This window comes from Poecilia reticulata, chromosome 20, assembly GCF_904066995.2.
Source record: "Poecilia reticulata chromosome 20, P_reticulata-male-v2, whole genome shotgun sequence".
Classification (NCBI taxonomy): Eukaryota; Metazoa; Chordata; class Actinopteri; order Cyprinodontiformes; family Poeciliidae; genus Poecilia; species Poecilia reticulata.
In genome coordinates, this window is record NC_088849.1 from 14,215,897 (window position 1) to 14,229,793 (window position 13,897).

The 13,897-nt window shown below is 39.1% G+C and overlaps 1 protein-coding gene across 20 annotated transcripts in view; it reads left to right on the forward strand.

Moving 5' to 3' along the window:
- The window catches only part of eya1 (EYA transcriptional coactivator and phosphatase 1), a 47,162-nt gene that overhangs the window by 11,659 nt on the left and 21,606 nt on the right, over positions 1-13,897 (forward strand). For 7 of the 20 annotated variants that reach the window (XM_081601473.1, XM_008396359.2, XM_081601479.1 and 4 more), the window contains 7 exons: positions 1,484-1,550; positions 1,915-2,060; positions 3,049-3,186; positions 7,400-7,482; positions 8,261-8,447; positions 9,038-9,180; positions 9,868-9,951. In XM_081601473.1, coding sequence (XP_081457599.1) covers positions 1,484-1,550; positions 1,915-2,060; positions 3,049-3,186; positions 7,400-7,482; positions 8,261-8,447; positions 9,038-9,180; positions 9,868-9,951 — 848 coding nt within the window. The remainder of the gene's footprint in view (positions 1-1,483; positions 1,551-1,914; positions 2,061-3,048; positions 3,187-7,399; positions 7,483-8,260; positions 8,448-9,037; positions 9,181-9,867; positions 9,952-13,897) is intronic. The other 13 variants (XM_081601476.1, XM_081601480.1, XM_081601478.1 and 10 more) reach the window with 7 other exon arrangements.

The window sequence follows — 13,897 nt, forward strand, 5'->3', positions numbered from 1 at the left end:
TGCAGCATCCTGGAATCTTTATGACGTTTTAGAAATCAAAGATATTCTAATTTATCACTCTTTTTATGTATGTAATCATGCAGGTTTTTTATTCATACTTAGACTGAATTGGTTTTGTTTATTAATATTATAATTATCTGTAAGTTAGTAGCTGATATTTTGTGAGCTGAAATTCTTGTAATTTTAACAAGTTATAATTTATTTATTTATTTTATTTTATTTTTTTAGTTTTTTCTTATTTGTCCACAACAAACATAGTGTTTTGGCAAAATCATTCAATTAGTATTTAGAGAGCAACAGAAATCTTTATATATATTTTTTTTTAACAGTGTAAAACTTTTAGAAGCAATGTAATAGTTAAAAAGCAAATTTGTGTTAATAATTTCACATGAAAAACATGCATCTTTTTTAACATATGGATAAAACGGCAGTGAAAAAAGAGCAGTGTGGAACTAGGTGGATGTAAAATTGTGTCAGGGTTGTCATTTCCATTTTTACTGAAAGCTTATAAATAGAGATGCACTGATATTTTTTTTATGTGAAAGATTTGCTCATCAGCCGATTCCAATTTCTCTTCAAGAGTTTTAAGAAGATGAGGAACAACACACACAAAAAAATTCTTTCTAGCCTTTGTGTCATGGGTAATCATGAATTATTTTAATTAAGAGCAGAGGCAAAGTCAATTATTTAAAAATACCTCAACATGCTAAATTAGAAATTAGTACCTTTACTGTGGCTAGCAATGCTAAATCCAGTCTCCGTGTGAATTACTCAGAGAATGTAGACCCTTAGCTCAACTCAAGGATTTCCAAAAGACTTCCAACATTTCCAAATTCAGCGTGTTCCAATACAGACAACTTAAAAGTTTAAAATAATACAACTGAGTTACATTGCTGTACTTTGTTTAACCATTATGTTTTTCACTGCAAGTCTTGTTCTCTCACACTATCAAAACCTTAAAGCAGGTGTGTCTTTATGAGTCATTAGTAATGATGTTTCCTTTTACATCGCTCTGCTTCTTTTTAAACCCCGAGTTGTCAGCGTGTGGAGTGATGCTTTGAAATATTGCGTGCATTGATTGGCACAAGATTTTTTTATTTATTTTTTTTCATTTTCCAACCAGTTGTTTAACGGTTGGAAAATGAAGCTAAAAATTGGTCAATCCTGGCCAGCATCCAATTTCTTTGTGCATCTTTAATTGTAAGTGTTTTAAATTGCGGGCTGAGATGTAGACAGTTGTGTGGGTGTCATTGTGATTGAAGTGCCCCAGAAATAAACACAGTTCTTACTTACCTAATTATTTGACTCCATTATTGCTCCCCTGTTTTTAACATTGAATAAGTTTACAACAATAAACAGAGGAGAGCGTTGTTATTGCTCTTTTCTTGAAGTCCAGCAGTTCTTTTTGGCAGAAGATAATATTTACCTTATTTCTTAATGTTTAAATATGCGCTTGCCTCTTTTCTTTTTTAACTCTCCTCAGCTATTGGAACCAGTGGCTTCAGCCCAAGACAAACTCACCAGTTCTCTCCGCAGATTTACCCGTCCAAGTAAGGTTTCTTTTATTTTTCCTTTAAAAAAAATAATAAGCAGCATCCAGCTTCGTTTGGATCTTTAATCAGATCCTTCTGTTAGATTGAGGCTTTCTGACTGGCTTTGATTGCCTAAACGTCTTCAGTTTGCACCTTCTGAAATCTGTTGTAATTGTTATCCTGTAAAAATTTCCTATTCCCATTTATTGTTGTTTCTCTGTATATGAGCTTTGGTATGCCATCAGTCTTACGTGTTGACTAACTGTTTAGTTAAAGGACAACAAGTACAAGACGTTGTCTGTTAGTAAAGTTGGAGCTATAACGCTAGGGATCTTCCTGTCATCTTTTTCCACTTCCATGTTTTGTTTCTGCCATTTAATAGCAGGACATACCCACATATTCTGCCTACTCCTTCGTCTCAAAACATGGCTGCGTATGGGCAGACGCAGTACACCACAGGAATGCAGCAGGCCGCAGCATATGCTAGCTACCCTCAGCCAGGCCAGCCCTATGGCATCCCTGCTTATGGTGAGATTTACACACATTAGGGGAAAGGAGGGAGACGGAGTAATTAGCATTTTGATGTATTTAAGCTCTTTACTAGATCACTTTTTAATGTATGTATATTGTGTACCTTTTATAGATGTTTCCAGTTGTATGATTTTTAATGCTGTGTGGATGTGAATTAATGTGTGAGCAACAGAAAATCTTAATTTCCCTATGGGATTAGGGAAACTTCTGCTACGTAGCATCAAACAATGTACTCTTTAAATAAGATATTGTAATTTTTTTTTCTTTGCTGAAGGTCAGGAATAACACCTGGCTCCTAACGAACTCATGTTCCCACAATTTCTCCAGCAGAGCAAGAGCAGCAGAGATGCTGAGTTGTTGTTTAGTGCCTGTATATTCGCAGTCAGTGCAAGATTTGCTTGTGAAGCTGTTCAGATAGATCAGAAAGATTAGTGATATAAATCTGAAAACAGAAACCGGTTTCCTCTGGCAATGTAAGAGAAAGCAAAGAATAAATGTCTTTATTTGTCTAAAGTCTTTGGAGCGTTTTGACCCCAGAAAATTCTGCAATATGTGGAGGAATTTACACTGTTTATTTGAGCGGAGCCCTGCAACCTACTGTTGCACAGAAACAACACTCTGTCTCATTCAGCCAAGCCAGTGGTCAGTGCAAGTCACAAACACATGCCACATGTTTTATTACTTGTGCATTATTTCACTTATGACCTAAATGATAATAATATATTTTATTACTAAATAAAACAAGAATAGTCTAAACATGTCTTTGTTTTTACAGCCAAGTAGCTCCTTATGTGTGCGAGATAGTATTTCTAAACAGCGGCGCATAGTGAAAATCAGTTATCAGCTAATCTCTGTTCAGCCATTGTGATTAGTGTGTTATGCTAACAGACAGAGTCAGAGTCCCTTTGCTCTGTCCAATGTAATTTAAACCTGTGTTGACTGTTGTCTGTGCATCAAACCGATCTGGTGTCACTAACTGATTTAGGTCCATTGTGGGCAGGCATAAAGACCGAGGGGGGTCTGAGCCAGTCCCAGTCCCCGGGACAGACGGGCTTCCTGAGCTACGGCTCTGGCTTCACCACACCACAGACGGGACAGGCCCCTTACAGTTACCAGATGCAGGGTGAGGACATCTTTTGTCACTTCTGCTTATATCTAGCTATGTGTCTTCAGAGGAGAAAGCTTTGTTGTCAGGAGGTTAAAATAAGCATGTATAAAATGGTTAACATGATGACATCTGTGCAAAAACAGTTTTCTCCAAAAATCGGAAGACATGGTGGCTTTAATTTCTTGTTGAATTTGTTTTTTTCTCTAATTGGTCTATCTCTTTGGGCATCTGTAGTTTTTCAGTCCCTTGTATAAATATTCATCCCCCCGGTTGGCCAACTAAATTAGGTTTTCTGTATTGTTTTGAAAAGGATAAAAGAAACAGACCTCTGTTTCTGATTTCGTGGCGCACACAGCCAGACTGAGTCAAGACATAGGCCTTGTCCTCACCCGGGACGATGGTTGCATCCCAGGAGTGCGGTGTGCAGCCGCAAAGACTGCCTCCCTATTCTCTCCTCTTAAAAAAATCAACACAGATGAAAAAATGTCAGGCACTTAGGAGACATCAGCCATAGTGCTCTTCATCCTTTGTTTTCTCTCTCCCTGTGATCATATTTGTATTTGTTTAAGCGCTGGGACCAAGGAGATTTATAGCCTTGAAACCAATAACGATGAGTTGTGGCACTCTGACCACCCCCTTCTCTTTCCTCTTGCTGTCCAGTCATGCATTCTGTTTAAGTGTTGATCAGTTCTTATAGGGACAGTTCAAGACTTATGAAGCAGGATTCTGTTAAAAGGGTCGAAAAGAGTCTCTATTGAAGTTTCCACTTCATTTCAATAAAGTTTGTCCTGAAGGCTGAGAACTGAACTTCTACCATCTCAGAACAACAGCATAGCAATATATGAAAGTAATTTTGTTCCACTTGCACTGGATGGCATCCAGTTAGAAATTGACAATAGGAGATTTGAAATCTAAATGTAAACAACTACATAGTGATATAATCTTAATCTTTATTCTTTTGTTTGTTTGAAGGCACCTTTTGTCGTTTCTCTGTTTGGGTAAATGTCAGCTTATGCTAAAAAGAGGGACTGACAAAAGTTTTGAGTTTTTAACAATCCATGTGTTTCTTCTGTAATTTTCATTTTTTAATTGTCACACTTTTTTGTGCAACTGCATAGACCATTTACCATTTCACTTTCCATCTGTTTTCCAAATGACAAAAACCAAGCAAAAAGCAGATATAATATTTGCTGAATGTAACAATTTTATACAGACTCTGCTTATCCTGAACTTCAGGTAAACCGTCTCACTTTCACTGTGCAGGCACAGTTAGCGAGCAGCTAGCTCCATGTTTATTTTCTCTCCTGTGATATCTCTAAGTGTCACATTTGAAATATCTCTACATGTTGCTGAAAAGCCTCCAGAGCATTTCACAATACGTAACACCAGCTCAGCAGCAGCTGTCTTAGGGAAAAACCTTGTTTCCACACCTCTTAAGCAAACACAGTTGGCCACTGTAAGAGTTTTGCAGTGTGCATCCAAGTAGCTAAAATTGGACTCAAGAGTGAGAACAAATACAGGGAAATACAAAAGTTGCCATATTGTTCTTGGCGGTTTGACTTAAAATGACTGAAGTATGTGCTCATTCATCTTCTAAGTACTGTGCTTCTCCTGTTTTTGTTTCCCTCACTCTCTCCAGCTATCTCTTACTGTTGCATGTTCTGTTAGTTTTAAGTGCACCAGTAATTGACAGGCATGTTAGATGACAGATTGGCCACTCTTCTGGCCCTTGGTTCTCTAACTGTGGCTCTGGCCTACTGCCACACCATCATCATTACTCTTTGTGGCCTATTGATCTGCCTGGGCGATGCGCCTCAGGCTTGGGTGTCCCAAACCAAAGACTTTTTCCACATCTGATACTCCCTTTTCTATCAATGTCCCTGGAACCAGCCAGCTGTCAACACACAACATGATCAAATTAATGTTTCTAGCTCTTGCTAGAAGTTTATGCAATTCCAAAACCAACATTATATAAGGGGCAAAGTCACTTTTGGAATCCTTTTTTTTTTCATATTGGGAATTTAAATGTCAATAAAAGGTTATAACCTAAGATTAGTTTAAAACAGCTACAGAAAGTGAGACCATGCAGATGCTAATTAGGAGAATAATTGGATCCCAGCATTCTTTCCCAAAGTCTGAGCAAACTGAAGAAGCTGAAGCCTCAGTTACCTTTTCTAAAAGTAAAACCCCCATCTGGTCCTGATAGTCTATTCCCAAGTGGAGCATACAAACTTCTGCTACAAATATTGTGCACTGATGATAGACATAGCCTGTGGCAAAGGGACTGATCAAGCAAAGCAAATGGACTTCCAATTGTGGAGCCAGAAGGCAAGAGGGAAGGAGGATAGGAGGGAGGGATGGTGTCTGGTCTTGAGTGAGTGAACTAACTACAGCAGGACAGGGGGAGGGAGAGAAAACATGCCCCCCGGGAAACCGCAGCAGTCCCGCTTCCCTCCCTCTTTCTCCCCTTCCATAACCAGCACCACCCCTCCCAACAGCATGGGTTCATTCTCACTGGGTAGCAGGGGTCCCCGAAGCTTTTATGTGGCTCCTTAGTCTCCCTAGAGCAACCCTCAAACACTCCCAGTGAGAGTTTTTATGACTGTTTGAACTGTGTATTAGGCTAATTTGTTGTCCTTCACAGCATCACTCCTCCTTTTCTCGCTCTTATTGTTCTAGTGCACTTTCACTTGATTTTGAACTTTCAGCACCGATCAAAAATCTGTTCCTAATCCCCAGTTCATCTTGAACCAATTAAACAAACAACACGGAGAGTGAAGCGTTTTGATAAAATTGCTGATAGAGACCAAACTCTTAACGGAGTTATCTCATGCTTGGACTCTAGCTGCTACTCACAAGGCCAAACACTACTGTGTCTTCGCTTTATGTTGCTATACAAAACATTCAAGCGCTTGCCACACTGCCCCTTCTATCCAGGTCAAAAAAAAAAAAAAAATCCAAAAGCGTTCCCAAATCATTTCCCTCTTTCTGAAAGCTGCTTCACATTTGTCACGGTGTGGGAGGGCCCTTCTGATGGGGTCAATGACCAGAGGATGAAAGGAGCTCCCTCTGTTTGTCTCTGACAACAAAGGTGTAATTACGGCCTCATTTAGAAACAGTAAATTTATCTCCTGAATGGTTTTCACTGTAACTGTGGGATACCTTTTCTGCTGCGATGAAACGGGAGGATGGTCTTTATAAAGTGCCTATTTTTGTCCCACGTGGCTAAATGTCTATGTGTCTTTATGTGACTTTATATGTCTTTATTTCTGTGCACAAGAATTAGAAGGAAAACCCGAGCTCTGTGTGTCAGGTGTAGCTTCAGAACTTATTTGACTAAGTTGCACCAGTTAGTTTCTTGGCCAATTTCTGACCTCATGTTTTTTGGGGGTTTTTTTCCCCCTTATAAGAAGTTCTCTTTAACAACTACAGTGTTAGATACAAAAATAGTATTCAAACTACTGGTTTCTATCTTTCCCGCCATGAGTGGTTATTATTTTATATTACAAGAAAATATAATGTCACACTGTGTGAGAGAGGTTAATGACTTTTATTTGAAACCAAAGACAAAATCGCTACAAAGTTGATGTTTGAAATATTTCGCTAAAGTTTACAAAGGAGATATTTTGTCCCAAAGGCCCGACATAGCTACTCTCTGTTTACCCCATAGCTCTGTATAATTAAGCCATTAGATTTTATCAACCCTTTCGAATGACTTAATTACCCAGGAGGACCACCCCTCGAGCAAGTGAAAAGAAAAGCCTACATATTCATTAGGACCAGATTTCAGTAGCAAACCCACTCAACCCCACTCACTTCAAGCTCAGGCCTTGCTTGTTTTGTCCCCTTCTTCTTCATGCACACTCCCAGCATTTTCACCCTGTTTTCTTTCCACCCCACGCTACCCTTCAGTAGTCCGCACACAACAGGCTCCTCTGTTCCTCGCATTGTGCGGGCTTCGTAGCTGGTTCTGCACCCCCACCAACCACCCCGTCATTCATCAGAACTGATCCAATCACTGATAAGAAAGGAAGAGGAGAAAGATAAGACCACTGTTAGATGCACTCCCAGAGGATTCCTTCTGTTCAAGTTTTCGAATAAATGTTTTTTTAAAAAGGGGAAAAAATAGCATATTTTAACAATATGTCATTTTATATGTACAATTGCATTCCTTTCCATTCACATTGAGATTGCATATGTACCTGATTTTTTTTTCTTGTCCCTGAAGGTGGTTCTTTCACAACAACATCAGGGCTGTACGCAGGAAACAACTCTTTGACAAACTCGACAGGCTTTAACAGCACACAACAGGTATGTGTACACATCTTTTTTTTTCTTTTTTTTATCTTTCTGTGTATCTGATCTGGTCTGAAAATAAAGCTGAGGTTTGTGTTTAAAACTTCCAAACCTTGAAATCTTCTTGAAACAAGCAAACGCAGTGTGTTACAGTTCAGCCATGACTCAGTCATCATAAATCACTCAGAATGACAAAAGGATTATCTATTGTACCTCTTGAACATATGTATTATGCCACAGTGAAAAGAGAGAAAAAAACAAGACATATCGTTGACCAGATGTAGGGGCGAACAGACATGTGTTTGCATTTATTTTTTGGAATCTCCTCTGTAAAGTAGCAACACTGGTGCAGGGCATATCTCAGATTACGTTGCCAAACCACCCACTTATTTTTTTCTTCTACTCTGCTACATTTTCTCTCTTTTTCTCCACCTTTTTGATTAAAAATCTTTACAAATACCCTGATTCTGAGATCCAAATTCATCAGTTTCTCATTGTTTTGCTCAGATTGGGTCTAATATTTGAAGAATCAGCTTACATCAAAACAAAGTCCTCCCAGCACAAAATAGCTAAAGAAGAGCAGCTTTGCTGTATTCTGTTTAGCCTCTTGTTTTCTGTTTAAGACTTTCTCTCTTGCAGCCTAAAATTACGAAAGACTGTTTCCCTGGACTCAAATCTATTTTACAAAATACTTAGAATGCCAAGAAAGAAGAGCCTGAACTTTCATCTCACATTCACTTTTGTCCAAATCCAGATTTAAACTTTCTCATTCCTCTATTGTCTTGCTCCACAGGACTACCCCGGATATCCAGGCTTTGGCCAGGGCCAGTATACTCAGTATTACAACAGTTCCCCGTATACCTCGCCCTACATGACAAGTAATAACACCAGCCCCAGCACGCCTTCCACCACCACCACATACACTCTCCAGGAGCCTCCCGCTGGTATCACCAGTCAAGCCCTCACAGACAACCCTGCAGGTAAGAATCATTCCCGATTCAGGCTGAACGGTGCCAAGAATAGGATTGAAATAGCGGTACTAAACGTTACATTTTAGGAAATAGAGAAGGCATTTTTGTGGCATAAAAAAGGGAAAGCAAAGAATCTAAACTGAAATCAGATGTGGAATTCATTGTAATTTCATGTGACATTAATGCATGACCTGGCAATTAAGATTGCATCTGTGCCAGTCACTCCAGATTTTTTGACTGCACTTGAAATTGTCAGCAAACAACACAGACGACAGCCAGCTTTAACTTAACATCGTTTCACGCACTCATCCAATTAAGATAAAAGAAGCCCCTTCAATGTCTTTTTGTTCTGCACTCCGTTACCTCTTGTTTATTTAATCAGACCAGTGCACAATAGCTTTTCTGTTCCGTAACCGAATTATCATATGTTATCTGCTTTTTCTAAATCAGTTCTTTCTGAAAAATGTCTCACGCAGGATGCAGTCTGTCCTGCATAAAGACAAATGGTCAATCAGACATCTTTTCTAAGAGCGAATACCAGCTGATCTTTGATGTGCTCCCTTTTATAATCTCCTTCCTCGGCCTTTCCTTCCTTTCAGCAGAGTACAGCACCATCCACAGTCCATCAACCCCCATTAAAGATTCAGATTCGGATCGATTGCGCCGGGCCTCGGATGGAAAGTCACGTGGCCGTGGAAGAAGGAACAACAACCCATCACCACCGCCCGACTCTGACCTTGAGGTAGGATGAGCCCGCTACCTTGGCGACAGACGGCCTCGCCCTGTCTGAAGTGCATAGACGTTAATCCACTTACTTTATGGCTGCCACTTAAACTCTTGATGGGCATTAAATCTTAACGCTGTGTTCCTTAACTACCAATAAATTATTAAAAGCATTGCGGAATATATGACTCAACGCATATCATATATAAAGTTCATGTGTATAACTTGTAAATAAACAATAAGGCTTTGTAATTCGATAAGTCATCACTCAGTGAAGAGAATATATGTTGTAGTCTCTGAGCTGCTTACTACCTGATGGGAACCATATGTCAAAATAAACTCAGAATTATCTCATTAATACCTTATTAATTTGAATAAGGATAATAGCTGCTATTATAGCGCTGACATCATGGCGTGTTAACATATCTAGTTAATTAGTTTGTCAGTATTGATTAAGCTAATGTAAAGGGTAACAGGGTGGAATGTGTGTAGCGGGGTGATGAGAGAAGTGTTGCGGTGACCAGTCCAAGCAAATGGATCCCGGTCCCTGTGGCACGCAAATACACGCTCCTGGCCTATTGACCAGCAGGATCACCTTGCAACCCTACAGAGTGCACCATTGATTTTGTTTCTTTTCTCTCTATTTTTTTTTTCTTTGTGTCTTTCTCCCAACCCCACACCCCGCTTCATGATGCCATCTCTCCAGCGAGTTTTCATCTGGGACCTGGATGAAACAATCATAGTTTTCCATTCCTTGCTCACGGGGTCTTATGCCAACAGATATGGACGGGTGAGTGACATCAAGTCTGTGGTGGCGGCAGCAGTGCACTTTATCAGCAAAAAAAGTTTAAATATTGAAAGGAGAGAACGAGATCCAGCAAGTGGTAATGACCATTGAGCAGCGGGTAGAGTTCACTTTTGGTAGTAGTAAGACGACAGAGTGGAACTGAATGTACAGATAATTGTTTCTTTTTTTAATACGTCCAACGAGGCCTGGCAAGTATTTGACTGCTCTTTGCAGCTGTTGGAGCTATGCATGGCTGGTCAGGGCTTGGTTGTAGGAGCTCGTAACAGTTGCACTCTGACTGTCTCTTGACACATCTCGAGTGTTTCTTTCTTCTTCAGAAATGCCACATTGTTAGTTTAATTAAGTGCTGCTCAATCCGTTCCTTTCAGGCAAGGATCTCCCTGGAGACCGTACCAGGCTGAGTCCAACAAACGGCTTTCATTCAAATTTAAATGGAGAGATTATCTTAAACGTGGCTTATTTCAACATTCAGGATGATAAATCCTAACAAATCTATTATTAGAAATGTATTAATTAATATTGTGTTGTTTGAGCTCCAAATTTTATAATTCAGATGCAGATTTTTATTTATTTTTTTGTCAATTCTATTTCCTCTTTAGGAATTATAACATAAAAAGATATTAGATCAGCATTCAAATATTTTGGGGGCCATTCTCTTGTGAGCAGAGTTATTTTGATTAAGAGCAAATCTGACTAACAAACATGAAGTATATAAGACATCTGACAATATCAAACAGAATTTTAAACAAGGGCAAAACACTTACAATTTTGACTTTTTAAACTCTCTAGCATATTTATTTGCAATTAGCATGGTTAGCAGTTATGACGCGGGAGCAAAGAAGACCTGAGTGTTGGAAGGGAGGGTTTTTTATTCAGATTAGAAAGACTTATGAATAGGTCTTCTTTTTATTGAGTGGAAAAATATGTTTGACATAAATTATTTTAGGACCCTTTCCTACCTAAATCTGGACTTAGGCCAAAGAAAAGTAATTTTCAGTTATTGACTGCTCATCAGCTTTCTGGATTTTGAATTAATTCAAGTTAACTCACTAGGTTTATGCAAAATCTGCATACAAGTTTTGTTCTCTTTTATTCTGACAGCCTAAATGAACCACAGACATTGCCTTGACGTATCCTAGAAAATACATTCAGTGTTTCCAATGACTTCATTTTATACTCCTCACTACATCTGAAAATTTGCCAACACTGACTTTTCTTGACAGTATGTTCACCAATTTGGGGGGGAATGAAGCAGAATTTTGATTTTCCAAATGCCCAGTGACCAGTCAGGCTGATCAGGATAAAATTTATCATATTTTGGTCAGGAACTGATTTTATTTTGGTGCCTCTCTATTTATTGTTGAAGAAGAAGGTCATTTTCTTACCCAGGTCAATGTGTATTCTCATAAGATAAAGAATTTGCTTTTCCAGGCTTTGCTATTTGTTGTTTCATTTAAATTGCTCCTCTAAATTTAAACTTTCAAAACAAACTATTTGGGAAATAAGGCAGAATTATATTCTCATGGTTTTGTTAAGGTCACAGGTTATCTCTCTGCTTTTTCCTTGTACATGTAGAACACTAATAGAGATATTGCTTATGGTAAAGTCATCAATACATCCAAATTTGATGTGTTTTAGCCTGTGTGCACCATCTCAAATTGTCACCTGTTTTGGCTATGAGTTTGACTGGTTTTGAAGTCAAGATGTGAAATATTACTACTCAAGTGTCAGAAAGCTTAGTGTCTGCAGCCAGTGCTCTATGCCTTTGTTCTGGTATTGAGGGGGTGTTTGATGGGGGCAGTGTTTTGTTTCTGGGGTGAAGGAGGACTGCCCCACGACCCTCCACTGTTTATTTACTTTATTCTCAGGCCTGCATGCTGGGTAAAGGGAGACCTAAAGCTCAGGAGCTTTGGCTCCATGATGAGGGGCGCTCACACCAAACACACACACACACACGCAAACACACGAACAGACACGCAAAGACCCATAGGGTTCTCCAATGGGCTCCTCTGAAACAGGAAACACTCCTAACTCCATAAGGGCCCATTCCATCAGAGCTCATATGGGATGTGACAACCACTAAAGCCCCTCTCTCACTCCCTGTTTTCCCTTTTGTTCCCTCTTTTTCTCCTTCAAACACAGTTTAGTCACTTTTTCGCTTTTTTCATCAGGGTTCAACTGGTTTTATGAATGTAAAACAAAGACAAAATGATTATGACATCTTATATTGGCAGTTATTGCAACCAAGAATACTAAAAGCACATTTTCTGTTTGCCTTCCTTTGACTGAACGCTAAGACCTCCAAAAGTCTGTTGACATTATCAATCCTAATTTCTAAGCAAAGTAGATATTAGCTGTCCTGTAGGTTACTAGAAGCCGCTAAATAAAATAATCAGCTATTTCCACAATTAACCATTAGCACATAATTGTAATGGATGTTTTAGGATACTCAAATCAAATCATGGAAAGCAAACGTGAGAAAAAAAAGACTAAATGTATTTAGACCTTCATATTAGATGTCCTTTTATGTCACAGTTAAAAACCTTCTTCGTCTGAGCTAGGAAAAGTAGAAAGGGCCAAACGATTCACTCCGGTTGAGTTACTTTAGATTTTAATTTTGTGTTTTTATTTAGGCTTTTAGCTCTTATTTTCAGCTAAGCCTTGTTTGATTTTAACTCTCATGATCAGGAACCGAGACAATTCACAGTAAACATGAACATCCTTATCTTTTTTTTTTCTCTATGCAATCTATATAAAATAAACTGACCAAACAGGGCCAATAGAAAAAAGTATCAAAGGCAACCTTGATTTATTTGTAGCCTAGACTTGGGGAGGTGAACATCTCATTTCTGATACCAGCTGGGATGTACAGCTTCACAAGGACTGGGCTGCCTGTGAGCTCTTTAGGATGTAGTGGGACCCACTGCAGCCCCCACTGCCCATTAATAACAGTAGTGTATCTGACGCACCAGGGTGACATCAGATGCACTTTAAAATATATTATTTTATTATTTTATACTATGAAACAAGACACACTAGACGTCCAGAAATCTGATCTGCTTTTGCGCACTTTAGCACAACACATCTGACGTGTTTTAGATGTGCCAATTGATGTTTCTAAATTAATGAGGCAAGGCGTGGTGCGTGTTCTACTAAAAATTACACATGCTTTCATGTGTGAGTCTCAAAAAGTCCCTAATAACACCAGCAAAAGTGGTTAGATTTAGTGCCAGTTGCTTTTTTTAAGAGTTATTGGAAAGATCTGAGTCCTTGTCCCCAATCGACCTAGATGGAAACGTGGTTCTTGTTCTTTGAAGCTCGAATAAGCTATCTTGTAGAAATAGCTTTTAAAGTCACTGAAAATAGCTAGCTTTGAATTTACTCAGTAGAAGACTACTGTTGGTGGAGTAGTCTAGTAACATTTACTACAATGGTTATTTTTACAGATTTTTAACATACAACCAACCTACAAACTAACAAGAAGTGGGTCAGATTTTAGTCAACCGATGATTTCTTGGTGCATCTCTACTCCCAACCACCACTTTGCTTCATCAACCTGCCTTTTCCCTCTTTGTCCTCCTCCGTATCCGTCAGTCAGATTTATTTGACTGACTGATATCTTAGGGGTGTAACACACAAAAAAAGTTACAAAGCAGTTTTTTTTTCTCTTTGCTGCTCTGCACTTACTATAAATGGATGAGTATCTGAGCAAGTCGACATGCACACTTTCTCTTACTCACTGTGACCTCGTAGCCACTCTCTAACTCTTCCCCTCCCTCCCACATGCACACATAAACAGACTGCTCTTTTTATCAGCCCTTTAATTGGCATCAAGACACTCACCCCCATAAAGCTGATGGCTGAGGCCAGCTGTGCTGCTATTGGGCAGGCTAGAGCTCAGGCTCAAAGTGGGTAAGAGTGGATGTGT